Here is a 14,351-nt window from a genome sequence, read left to right on the forward strand (position 1 = left end):
TGGAGGTAGCCGAGAGGATATCTCCAGGGTGAAATCTTTGCTTAAGAGGTGCCAGTACGATAGACACACATCTTTGGTTTTTGAGAGGGATTTCGGGAAGTACCGCTCGCCCGACCCTTACAGAAACTGTAAGATGTCAGTGAAAAGTAAGTTGGTGACGGGACTGGTCGATGGTACGGGATCTCTGGATAGGTCCAGATCAGGGATCTTGGAAATCGTCAAGTCCTTCTACTCGTGCCTCTTGAGGAAGAAGGATCTGAATCGGGACAGGATTTCGGCTTTCCTGGCTGAAACCATCCCTGAGTCAAGAGTAGACCTCTCTCTTGGCGTTTTGATAGAAGAAATCAGAGAAGAGGAAGTCAGCCTGGCGATCGAAGGGCTTGCCCTAAAGAAGTCGCCAGGCCCGGATGGCTTAACATCCGAGTTTTATAAGACCTTTAAGGACTCCTTGGTTCCCCTCTTGACTAAGGTATTCAATGAGTGCCTTTCCTCGGGTGCTCTGCCGAAGTCAATGAGGAGGTCAGCTCTGATCCTTATATCAAAGGGTAAAGATCCGAGCCGTATTGAGAATTGGCGTCCCATAGCGCTTCTCAATACGGACAGAAAGATCCTGGCCAAGATACTGTTTAAACGGTTGGTGCAGTTTGCGCCCCGGCTCCTTTCGGAGACCCAACATTGCTCAGTTCCAGGCCGAAGCACGTTTAGTGCTGTGCTCGGTGTCCGAGAGGCAGTGGAGCAGAGTAGGGCGGGTAACTGGAAGGGGTACATGCTGGCTTTAGATCAGGCAAAGGCTTTTGATCGGGTTGACCACGAGTACCTCTGGGCAGTCCTTCTGAAATATGGCCTGCCGGGGGGGTTTGTCGATTGGTTAAAGATCTTGTATGAAGGGGCAGAGAGTTTCCCTCTGGTGAACGGTTGGTCTGGCAGCCCTTTTGAGGTCGGGTCTGGAGTCCGCCAGGGTTGTCCATTGAGCCCGCTCTTATACGTGTTTGCGATTGATCCTTTTATTAGGAGGATTGATCGAGGACCGTTGGCGGGAGTCAGGATGAGTCTGGAGGAGCCGGAAGCCACTCTGAGGGTGGTGGCGTATGCCGATGACGTCACTGTTTTCGTGTCCTCGGGAGGGGAGGCGGAATACGTGATGTCGGAGGTAGAACGCTACTCGGAAGTTTCCGGGTCCGTGATTAACCGGGATAAGTGTGAGAGTCTCTGGCTGGGAGGGGGTGATCCATCTTTCGGTCTCCCGGAAACCCTCCCGGAGCCCCAGTCGTCAGCCAAAGTCCTAGGCGTTCAATTCGGCCATGGGGATTATCCCACCCAAAATTGGGACAGCAGGCTCACGATCGCCGCTCAGAAGGTTGACCAGTGGAAGGGTTGGTCTTTGACCCTCAGGGAAAGGGTGAACCTGATCAAGACTTACCTTCTCCCTTTGCTTATCTATTTGGCCAGTGTATGTGTCTTGCCAGAACCTCTCTGGACTCGGGTTTACAGTCTGTTCTTTCAACTGTTATGGGGGAATAGGCTGAACCTAGTCAAGAGAGCGGTGACATACCGTACGAGGAGATTAGGGGGGTTGGGTATGGTCAACCCAGTGGTGTTCCTCGTGAACACCTTTGTTAAGATCAACCTGGCAAACCTCTGGAAAGAGAGGGCTCCTCCGTGGGTAGTCTCTTGCAGGGGTTGGTTTCGGCCTTTCTTCCAGGAGTGGGAGACAGGAGGGCAAGTGAAGGATTTGCATACACCTCACGGATATCTTCCGGCTTATGTCACCCCGATTCTGAAGGTGATCCGCCGGTGGGGTTTGGGAGTGAGGGAAATCAAGACCCAGTCAAGGAGATCCCTTGACGAGAGGGTCTTGTTGACCCACTTCCGAAAGCCCCTGGCCCTTAAGGATTGCCCAAGCCGGGATCTAGACAGGGGTTTACAGTTGTTAAATTCGGCAAGGATCCCCTTGAAGTTTTGGGACTTGGCTTGGCGCTGCTTTCACGGGAAGCTGTATGTAAGGGGCAACTTGAGGTATAGGAACTCTGATGAAAGGGGTTGTCCCCGGGAGGAGTGTGGCGACATACTGGAAAAGTATGGAGCACTTCCTGCTTCAGTGTCCCTTTAATACAGAGGTATACAAACGGGTGGGCGCATCCATTGGCTGGCCTAGGCTAGCCAACCTCTCCTATGCGGAATGGGCTTATGGAGCATTCAAAGGTTTGGGAAGAAGGGACCCATGCACAGCTTTTGTAGTTAGCATAGTGGTCAGGTACTTCACATGGAACGCACGGTGTTTAGTTTCAACCCAGCAGAAAGTCCTCCCTGTGGAAGAGGTGTGTAGGAACATTCTAGGTGACCTGGCGAAGGTTCGCTCTCTTGAGTGCGAGAAGGTGGGTACGGATGGGGTCTCTTACCTCTGGAGAGGCTTCACCTTTGATGTACCTTAGCCTCAGTAGCACTTTTCCTGGTGTTGGGCTGAGGCTTTCACATTAGGTTTTTGTTTTGTATTTAAGATGAGTTTTTGAAGAAAGGTTTGCAAATGACTGAACTTGGGCCTTCGGGTGTATTTTAATATTGGTTTGTATAGATAGATATGGTTGTTATAAGATGTATATATTGTATGATAGGGAGAGTGGGGTGTAGTTAGGGTGGGGGGGGGTTCATTTATTTTTTTTCGTGTGGGGAGGCCTGCATCCAGCCCTGGACTATGCGGACAAAGGAGGACATGAGGTGAGGGGCTGGGTGTGGGTGGTGGAGGAAGGGCTGGCCTCATGGAGGGACAAGAGGCGGAGGTTTTTCTCATATGTGTGTGTATACACAAAAAAAACAAAAAAAATGTATATATAAAAAAAATATGTATAAAAAAAGTAAAAAATACAATTGTTGGTTATTTATTGTAACAATTTGTCATTTATTTTCTGTTAGAAACAATTTGTATAAATTTGTATATAGTCGGGGTTCAGCCGGATCGGATGTTTACGTTAGGCTAGGTTTCATTTTCTCTTTTTAGTAGGTATGAATGAGATAGTATGCATGGAGCTGGGCCAGTAGGGTAAGTGTATATACTTGTTTTTATATCTTGTTTGGAAATTTTATGGCAAAATTTTAGTATTTTTGTATAAAATTAAAAAGAGTTCCTCAGTATCTGCTCTTATTCTGTATATACACTGCACAGTACCACTTCTCCTGTATACTGGGTGTAATCCTCAGTATCTGCTCTTATTCTGTATATATACACTGCACAGTACCACTTCTCCTGTCCTGTATACTGGGTGTAATCCTCAGTATCTGCTCTTATTCTGTATATGTATACACTGCACAGTACCACTTCTCCTGTATCACTTAATGAATGAGGAACAGAGTATTAGATCAGCAGTAAAGACAGACCCAGGTTATACCAGCTGTACATATATAATTATATACAGGAGATGCCCAGGTTATACCAGCATGCTCCATATCACTATATACAAGAAGATGTATAACTTATACCAGCTGTACATATATAATTATATACAGGAGATACCCAGGTTATACCAGCATGCTCCATATCACTATATACAAGAAGATGTATAACTTATACCAGCTGTACATATATAATTATATACAGGAGATGCCCAGGTTATACCAGCTGTACATATATAATTATATACAGGAGATACCCAGGTTATACCAGCATGGTCCATATCACTATATACAAGAAGATATATAACTTATACCAGCTGTACATATATAATTATATACAGGAGATACCCAGGTTATACCAGCATGCTCCATATCACTATATACAAGAAGATATATAACTTATACCAGCTGTACATATATAATTATATACAGGAGATACCCAGGTTATACCAGCTGTACATATATAATTATATACAGGAGATACCCAGGTTATACCAGCTGTACATATATAATTATATACAGGAGATACCCAGGTTATACCAGCTGTACATATATAATTATATACAGGAGATACCCAGGTTATATCAGCATGCTCCATATCACTATATACAAGAAGATGTATAACTTATACCAGCTGTACATATATAATTATATACAGGAGATACCCAGGTTATACCAGCTGTACATATATAATTATATACAGGAGATACCCAGGTTATACCAGCATGGTCCATATCACTATATACAAGTAGATGTATAACTTATACCAGCTGTACATATATAATTATATACAGAAGATGCCCAGGTTATACCAGCATGGTCCATATCACTATATACAAGTAGATGTATAACTTATACCAGCTGTACATATATAATTATATACAGGAGATGTCCAGGTTATACCAGCTGTACATATATAATTATATACAGGAGATACCCAGGTTATACCAGCTGTACATATATAATTATATACAGGAGATGCCCAGGTTATACCAGCATGCTCCATATCACTATATACAAGAAGATGTATAACTTATACCAGCTGCACATATATAATTATATACAGGAGATACCCAGGTTATACCAGCATGCTCCATATCACTGTATACAAGAAGATGTATAACATATACCAGCTGTACATATATAATTATATACAGGAGATACCCAGGTTATACCAGAATCCTCCATATCACTATGTACAAGAAGATGTATAACTTATACCAGCTGTACATATATAATTATATACAGGAGATGCCCAGGTTATACCAGCTGTACATATATAATTATATACAGGGGATACCCAGGTTATACCAGCATGCTCCATATCACTATATACAAGAAGATGTATAACTTATACCAGCTGTACATATATAATTATATACAGGAGATACCCAGGTTATACCAGCTGTACATATATAATTATATACAGGAGATACCCAGGTTATACCAGCATGCTCCATATCACTGTATACAAGAAGATGTATAACTTATACCAGCTGTACATATATAATTATATACAGGAGATGCCCAGGTTATACCAGCATGGTCCATATCACTATATACAAGAAGATGTATAACTTATACCAGCTGTACATATATAATTATATACAGGAGATACCCAGGTTATACCAGCTGTACATATATAATTATATACAGGAGATACCCAGGTTATACCAGCATGCTCCATATCACTATATACAATAAGATGTGTAACTTATACCAGCTGTACATATATAATTATATACAGGAGATACCCAGGTTATACCAGCATGGTCCATATCACTGTATACAGAAGATGTATAACTTATACCAGCTGTACATATATAATTATATACAGGAGATACCCAGGTTATATCAGCTGTACATATATAATTATATACAGGAGATGCCCAGGTTATACCAGCATGGTCCATATCACTATATACAAGAAGATGTATAACTTATACCAGCTGTACATATATAATTATATACAGGAGATACCCAGGTTATATCAGCTGTACATATATAATTATATACAGGAGATGCCCAGGTTATACCAGCGTGCTCCATATCACTATATACAAGAAGATGTATAACTTATACCAACTGTACATATACCTCTCTTGCCCCTACCTAGTGTTGCCTGAGGTGATCTCCTCAACTGACCTCATTGGTGGTGCACCCCTGTGCCCAGGTTATACCAGCATGGTCCATTTAAATCTCAGATTGTGAGCCCAGCCTCCACCTCATCCTCTTCCGACTGTGAGCCTGGCCTTCACCTCATCCAGCCTTAGACTTTGAACCTGGCCTCCACTGTATTCCTCTACCACAGCCTCCATACTAAAATGAATTAATTCCACACCAGTTGTATGACCCCTCCAGTGGTAGTCCGCACTGATCAGTGACTAGATAATTCATTATGGGACTTTTATATGATATTGGGATGGGAGACATAAGTGAAGAATCTCATCATCCACATTCAGAATTGCAACGACTCAGGAGGGGAGCAGAGAGGATGGGAGTAGAGGTACTTCTAGTGGCAGTCCTCGCTATATCGCTTCCTGGGCCGTGCAGTGATGGGAACATCCTGCTTCTGGGGTTCTCCTGCCTGGTGTTGGTTGGGATTCTCCTGTCTGTGTTGGTTGGGGTTCTCCTGCCTCGTGTTGGTTGGGGTTTTCCTGCCTGGTGTTGGTAGGGTTCTTCTGCCTGGTGTTGGTAGGGTTCTTCTGCCTGGTGTTGGTTGGAGTTCTCCAGTCTGGTGTTGGTTGGAGTTCTCCAGTCTGGTGTTGGTTGGAGTTCTCCAGTCTGGTGTTGGTTGGAGTTCTCCAGTCTGGTGTTGGTTGGAGTTCTCCAGTCTGGTGTTGGTTGGAGTTCTCCAGTCTGGTGTTGGTTGGAGTTCTCCAGTCTGGTGTTGGTTGGAGTTCTCCAGTCTGGTGTTGGTTGGAGTTCTCCAGTCTGGTGTTGGTTGGAGTTCTCCAGTCTGGTGTTGGTTGGAGTTCTCCAGTCTGGTGTTGGTTGGAGTTCTCCAGTCTGGTGTTGGTTGGAGTTCTCCAGTCTGGTGTTGGTTGGAGTTTTTCTGCCTGGTGTTGGTTGGGGTTCTCCTGCCTGGTGTTGCTGCATGTTGGGGTACCAGGCAGGACCCCAGTGAAGGCTGGACACGGCAGTGCCGTACTGTGGGGGCGCAGGTGTTGGTGCACACAGCTAACAACTGTTCACTTGGTAGTGGAGCTCAGCACAGAAGGAGTCTCTATCAGCAGATTTTACACAGGTTCCTGCAGTTTCTGGCAGACAGGCCTAAGGCTTCCTGACTACTCACTATCTGAACAGACAATGCAGTCTTCCCCATCCAAGCCCCCTTTATGTCCTGCTCCTCCTCAGGTGGACTATCTTACAAGCTGGCTGAATGGTTTCCCCAGGGGCTTTCTGCTTCCACTCTCCTCACTGCTGGGGCTCCTACTGACTGCAGCAGACAATCTAAGCCCCTCCCTAAGGGGCGGGCGCAGCCACCTCAACTTGCAAGGGAATCTCAAAGGCCAATTAACCCTTCTGCAGCCTGCAAACTACACGTTACCTCAGACGTTTTAACCCTTTCAGCAGTGGAGCGCTGCGTTATGCTGTGCAGTATTAGTCAGGGATGTTCTCGGGTAGGTGGACGTTGGTTAGTTATATAATACCCCCCCCCCCCATCCACCACCAGGGGATCATTATAATGTAGAGTGTAATAACTGTAATTACTCTGTGCCTCAGACCCATCATTAGCTGCCAGGAGGATGAACTACTCCCCCAACATCCTCAGCCCATTAATGTCAGGGCACAGGAGAGTAGACACAGTCTATAGAAGTAAGAATACATGGGTGAGGGGCGATTGTGCACTGTATTTTATATGTCTCACATGTGCACTCTGTTACATATCTCACATCTATGCTGTATGTTAGAGCACACATGTGAGACATATAACATACGGCATACATGTGAGACATATAATATACAGCATACATGTGAGACATATAATATACAGCATACATGTGAGACATATAACATACAGCATACATGTGAGACATATAACATACAGCATACATGTGAGACATATAATATACAGCATACATGTGAGACATATAATATACAGCATACATGTGAGACATATAACATACAGCATACATGTTAGACATATAATATACAGCATACATGTGAGACATATAACATACAGCATACATGTGAGACATATAACATGTTATATGTCTCACATATGCACTGTATGTTATATGTCTCACATGTATGCTGTATATTATATGTCTAACATGTATGCTGTATGTTATATGTCTCACATGTATGCTGTATATTATATGTCTCACATGTATGCTGTATATTATATGTCTCACATGTATGCTGTATGTTATATGTCTCACATGTATGCTGTATGTTATATGTCTCACATGTATGCTGTATATTATATGTCTCACATGTATGCTGTATATTATATGTCTCACATGTATGCTGTATGTTATATGTCTCACATGTATGCTGTATGTTATATGTCTCACATGTATGCTGTATGTTATATGTTTCACGTGTGCAAAAAAAGTTATATTTTTCACATGTGAACTGTATGTTATATGTCTCACATGTGAACTGGATGTTATATGTATCACATGTGATCTGTCTCATGTGTGCAGTGTATGACCTGTATCACATGTGCAGTGTATGACCTGTATCACATGTGCAGTGTATGACATGTACAGTGTATGACCTGTATGACATGCGCAGTGTATGACCTGTATGACATGCGCAGTGTATGACCTGTATCACATGTGCAGTGTATGACCTGTATGACATGCGCAGTGTATGACCTGTATGACATGCGCAGTGTATGACCTGTATGACATGCGCAGTGTATGACCTGTATGACATGCGCAGTGTATGACCTGTATCACATGCGCAGTGTATGACCTGTATCACATGCGCAGTGTATGACCTGTATCACATGCGCAGTGTATGACCTGTATCACATGTGCCGTGTATGATCTGTATTACATGTGCAGTGTATGACCTGTATCACATGTGCAGTGTATGATCTGTATCACATGTGCAGTGTATGACCTGTATCACATGCGCAGTGTATGACCTGTATCACATGTGCAGTGTATGACATGTGCAGTGTATGACCTGTATGACATGTGCAGTGTATGACCTGTATGACATGTGCAGTGTATGACCTGTATGACATGTGCAGAGTATGACCTGTATCACATGTGCAGTGTATGATCTGTATCACATGTGCAGTGTATGATTTGTATCACATGTGCAGTGTATGACCTGTATCACATGTGTAGTGTATGAAATGTAGCACATGTGCAGTGTATGATCTGTATCACATGTGCAGTGTATGACCTGTATCACATGTGCAGTGTATGACCTGTATCACATGCGCAGTGTATGACCTGTATCACATGCGCAGTGTATGACCTGTATCACATGCGCAGTGTATGACCTGCATCACATGCGCAGTGTATGATCTGTATCACATGTGCAGTGTATGATCTGTATCACATGTGCAGTGTATGATCTGTATCACATGTGCAGTGTATGACCTGTATCACATGTGCAGTGTATGAAATGTAGTACATGTGCAGTGTATGATCTGTATCACATGTGCAGTGTATGATCTGTATCACATGTGCAGTGTATGACCTGTATCACATGTGCAGTGTATGACCTGTATCACATGCGCAGTGTATGACCTGCATCACATGCGCAGTGTATGATCTGTATCACATGTGCAGTGCATGATCTGTATCACATGTGCAGTGTATGATCTGTATCACATGTGCAGTGTATGACCTGTATCACATGTGTAGTGTATGAAATGTAGTACATGTGCAGTGTATGACCTGTATCACATGTGCAGTGTATGATCTGTATCACATGTGCAGTGTATGATCTGTATCACATGTGCAGTGTATGATCTGTATCACATGTGCAGTGTATGATCTGTATCACATGTGCAGTGTATGACCTGTATCACATGCGCAGTGTATGACCTGTATCACATGCGCAGTGTATGACCTGTATCACATGCGCAGTGTATGATCTGTATCACATGTGCAGTGTATGATCTGTATCACATGTGCAGTGTATGATCTGTATCACATGTGCAGTGTATGACCTGTATCACATGTGCAGTGTATGACCTGTATCACATGTGCAGTGTATGACCTGTATCACATGTGCAGTGTATGATCTGTATCACATGTGCAGTGTATGACCTGTATCACATGTGCAGTGTATGACCTGTATCACATGTGCAGTGTATGATCTGTATCACATGTGCAGTGTATGATCTGTATCACATGTGCAGTGTATGATTTGTATCACATGTGCAGTGTATGACCTGTATCACATGTGTAGTGTATGAAATGTAGCACATGTGCAGTGTATGATCTGTATCACATGCGCAGTGTATGACCTGTATCACATGCGCAGTGTATGACCTGTATCACATGCGCAGTGTATGACCTGTATCACATGCGCAGTGTATGACCTGTATCACATGCGCAGTGTATGATCTGTATCACATGTGCAGTGTATGATCTGTATCACATGTGCAGTGTATGATCTGTATCACATGTGCAGTGTATGACCTGTATCACATGTGCAGTGTATGACCTGTATCACATGTGTAGTGTATGAAATGTAGTACATGTGCAGTGTATGATCTGTATCACATGTGCAGTGTATGATCTGTATCACATGTGCAGTGTATGATCTGTATCACATGTGCAGTGTATGACCTGTATCACATGTGCAGTGTATGACATGTGCAGTGTATGACCTGTATCACAAGTGCAGTGTATGACCTGTATCACAAGTGCAGTGTATGACCTGTATCACATGTGCAGTGTATGACCTGTATCACATGTGCAGTGTATGACCTGTATCACATGTGCAGTGTATGACCTGTATCACAAGTGCAGTGTATGACCTGTGCAGTGTATGATCTGTATTACATGTGCAGTGTATGACCTGTATCACATGTGCAGTGTATGATCTGTATCACATGTGCAGTGTATGATCTGTATCACATGTGCAGTGTATGACCTGTATCACATGTGCAGTGTATGACATGTGCAGTGTATGACCTGTATCACAAGTGCAGTGTATGACCTGTATCACAAGTGCAGTGTATGACCTGTATCACATGTGCAGTGTATGACCTGTATCACATGTGCAGTGTATGATCTGTATCACATGTGCAGTGTATGACCTGTATCACAAGTGCAGTGTATGACCTGTATCACAAGTGCAGTGTATGACCTGTATCACATGTGCAGTGTATGACCTGTGCAGTGTATGATCTGTATGATAAGTGCAGTGTATGACCTGTATCACATGTGCAGTGTATGACCTGTATCACATGCGCAGTGTATGACCTGTATCACATGTGCAGTGTATGATCTGTATCACATGTGCAGTGTATGATCTGTATTACATGTGCAGTGTATGACCTGTGCAGTGTATGACCTGTATCACATGTGCAGTGTATGATCTGTATTACATGTGCAGTGTATGACCTGTATGACAAGTGCAGTGTATGACCTGTGCAGTGTATGATCTGTATCACATGTGCAGTGTATGGCTCCGGTGCTCCCGGTTACGCAGCACAGTGTGGACAGCAACCTGCAGCAGTCTGGTCCTCTGTGCCTCCCCGTGCCTCACGCCTCATCAGCTCCATCATCACCTGTGCAACTTTCCCTTCCGCTTCTTTGCAGAAGTCTTCACATCTCCCAGAGACAACTGCAGATATCAGTCTGAATTTGGTGCCAGGATCGGGGGCCCCTAGGTGTGGGGCCCCCAGCACTGGACCCGAGGAGAGTCTCCAGGTTTCAGTGATGATGCCGGTTAACAGGCAACAAAGCGACACACACACACTGCACCGGAGCCGCAGCACTTACCCTCGATGCAGCAGACCCTCCAGAGCCCGGAGTGGGTGAGGTCCCCCTTGGTCTTGCGGGGCTGGCTCTGGGGGTCCTCGGTGCTGACGTTGGTCCCGTTACAGATGTGAGCCCGGGAGTAGAGCCAGTAGTCGGTCCCGATGGCGATGGTCATCAGGCTGAAGGCAGCAAAAGCCCCCACGGTGGTCAGCAGCATCTGGACACCACGATCACACCAGACCATGGTGCCTCATACCTCATCAGTGCAGCAACAGGAGGTGACTGGGTGAGGCACCGGCACAGACAAAGGACTGGGAGGCATGAGGACCGCTTCTGCTGGGGGAGGGGGTCAGCACTTTCTGCACTTGTAGAAACCTGTCATTGTCATCCTAGGAGCCTCCTGGAATGAAGAAGTCATCAAGATGCTGGGACTCCTCACCTCCCAGCCGGGGCCCGCCCCCTGCAGCCTCCACCAATCAGCGAGCACTGAGAAGACCCCCAGGGACCACCAGAGAGGAAAACAATCCGATGGCTGCAGAGCAGCTCCATGCATGGTCAGGAGGATAGGAGTGCTACTGCTGAGCAGTGGGGTGAAAGGGAGTAATGATAGCAGGAGGGAGGAGCTGGCAAATAAGGGGTTAAACCACAGCAACAACCTCCTTAACCCCTTCACTGCTCAAAAAACACGTACTGAACGGAAAGATCTTATTGGGGTTATACTGATGTACAGGGAGCAGGCAGAGTCTGGAGGTTCAGGGAGCAGGCTGCATATGGAGGTACTGGGAGCAGGCGGTGTCTGGAGGTACTGGGAGCAGGCGGTGTCTGGAGGTACTGGGAGCAGGCGGTGTCTCGAGGTACAGGGAGCAGGCTGAGTCTGGAGGTACTGGGAGCAGGCTGCGTCTGGAGGTACAGGGAGAAGGGGTGTCTGGAGGTACAGGGGGCAGGCTGCGTCTGGAGGTACTGGGAGCAGGCTGTGTCTGGAGGTACAGGGAGCAGGCTGCGTCTGGAGGTACTGGGAGCAGGCTGCATCTGGAGGTACAGGGAGCAGGCAGTGTCTGGAGGTACTGGGAGCAGGCTGCGTCTGGAGGTACTGGGAGCAGGCTGCATCTGGAGGTACAGGGAGCAGGCAGTGTCTGGAGGTACAGGGAGCAGGGGTGTCTGGAGGTACTGGGAGCAGGCTGCGTCTGGAGGTACAAGGAGTAGGCTGCATCTGGAGGTACAGGGAGCAGGCAGTGTCTGGAGGTACAGGGAGCAGGCAGTGTCTGGAGGTATAGGGAGCAGGCAGTGTCTGGAGGTACTGGGAGCAGGCTGCGTCTGGAGGTACTGGGAGCAGGCTGCATCTGGAGGTACAGGGAGCAGGCAGTGTCTGGAGGTACAGGGAGCAGGGGTGTCTGGAGGTACTGGGAGCAGGCTGCGTCTGGAGGTACAAGGAGTAGGCTGCATCTGGAGGTACAGGGAGCAGGCAGTGTCTGGAGGTACAGGGAGCAGGCAGTGTCTGGAGGTACAGGGAGCAGGCTGTGTCTGGAGGTACAGGGAGCAGGCTGTGTCTGGAGGTACAGGGAGCAGGCGGCGTCTGGAGGTACAGGGTGCAGGCGGCGTCTGGAGGTACAGGGAGCAGGCAGCGTCTGGAGGTACAGGGTGCAGGCAGCGTCTGGAGGTACTGGGAGCAGGCGGCGTCTGGAGGTACTGGGAGCAGACTGTATCTGGAGGTACAGGGAGCAGACTACATCTGGAGGTACAGGGAGCAGGCAGCATCTGGAGGTACAGGGAGCAGGCTGCGTCTGGAGGTACAGGGAGCAGGCTGCGTCTGGAGGTACAGGGAGCAGGCTGTGTCTGGAGGTATAGGGAGCAGGCAGTGTCTGGAGGTATAGGGAGCAGGCAGTGTCTGGAGGTACAGGGAGCAGGATGTGTCTGGAGGTACAGGGGGCAGGCGGCGTCTGGAGGTACAGGGGGCAGGCTGCGTCTGGAGGTACAGGGGGCAGGCTGTGTCTGGAGGTACAGGGGGCAGGCTGTGTCTGGAGGTACAGGGGGCAGGCTGTGTCTGGAGGTACAGGGGGCAGGCTGTGTCTGGAGGTACAGGGGGCAGGCTGTGTCTGGAGGTACAGGGGGCAGGCTGTGTCTGGAGGTACAGGGGGCAGGCTGTGTCTGGAGGTACAGGGGGCAGGCTGTGTCTGTAGGTACAGGGGGCAGGCAGCGTCTGTAGGTACAGGGGGCAGGCAGCGTCTGGAGGTACAGGGGGCAGGCAGCGTCTGGAGGTACAGGGGCAGGCAGCGTCTGTAGGTACAGGGGGCAGGCAGCGTCTGTAGGTAGCGTCTAGGGGGCAGGCAGCGTCTGTAGGTACAGGGGGCAGGCAGCGTCTGTAGGTACAGGGGGCAGGCAGCGTCTGTAGGTACAGGGGGCAGGCAGCGTCTGTAGGTACAGGGGGCAGGCAGCGTCTGTAGGTACAGGGGGCAGGCAGCGTCTGTAGGTACAGGGGGCAGGCAGCGTCTGGAGGTACAGGGGGCAGGCAGCGTCTGGAGGTACAGGGGGCAGGCAGCGTCTGGAGGTACAGGGGGCAGGCAGCGTCTGGAGGTACAGGGGGCAGGCAGCATCTGGAGGTACAGGTAGCAGGCAGCTTTTGGAAGTACAGGGAGCAGACTGTGTCTGGCGGTGTCATTGATGGAACGTAGCCTGCTCTGCAGGCAGTAACGGGTTATCTATCATCTCCCAGTTTATAGCACAGGTCTCTGACTGGAGGCTGCTTGTTCTTACTTCTTTTTGGAGAACCTGACTTTTTATCTCAAGGATGGAGGGGTTGCTCTTACTGAGATGGGGGCTTAACTATGTGTTTTTACTACTGCTTTTTTACTACCACCTCCATCATCTCGGGGCTTGAGGTCTTCAGCCATGTTTAGGAAAGTTGGACTATATGACTGAAAGACCCTTCATTATTCAAAGAGGTGACATTTCAGGTTGACTCCATGTTCTGCTATGGACAGTGGTCATGATTTGCTGTCCCCCTTCCATTGGGTCCTCTAGAAGCTCTAAATGAAGATGTTATTAGAAGACCCTACGTCT

The 14,351-nt window shown here is 47.2% G+C and overlaps 1 protein-coding gene across 1 annotated transcript in view; it reads right to left on the bottom strand.

The window, feature by feature from the left end:
* Window positions 1–11,538, bottom strand: part of CACNG4 (calcium voltage-gated channel auxiliary subunit gamma 4) — a 32,486-nt gene extending 20,948 nt beyond the window's left edge. The window contains exon 1 of the mRNA XM_044274330.1: window positions 11,316–11,538. Coding sequence (XP_044130265.1) covers window positions 11,316–11,538 — 223 coding nt within the window. The remainder of the gene's footprint in view (window positions 1–11,315) is intronic.
* Window positions 11,539–14,351: the final 2,813 nt, after the last annotated feature.

This window comes from Bufo gargarizans, unplaced genomic scaffold, assembly GCF_014858855.1.
Source record: "Bufo gargarizans isolate SCDJY-AF-19 unplaced genomic scaffold, ASM1485885v1 original_scaffold_1674_pilon, whole genome shotgun sequence".
NCBI classification, from domain to species: Eukaryota; Metazoa; Chordata; class Amphibia; order Anura; family Bufonidae; genus Bufo; species Bufo gargarizans.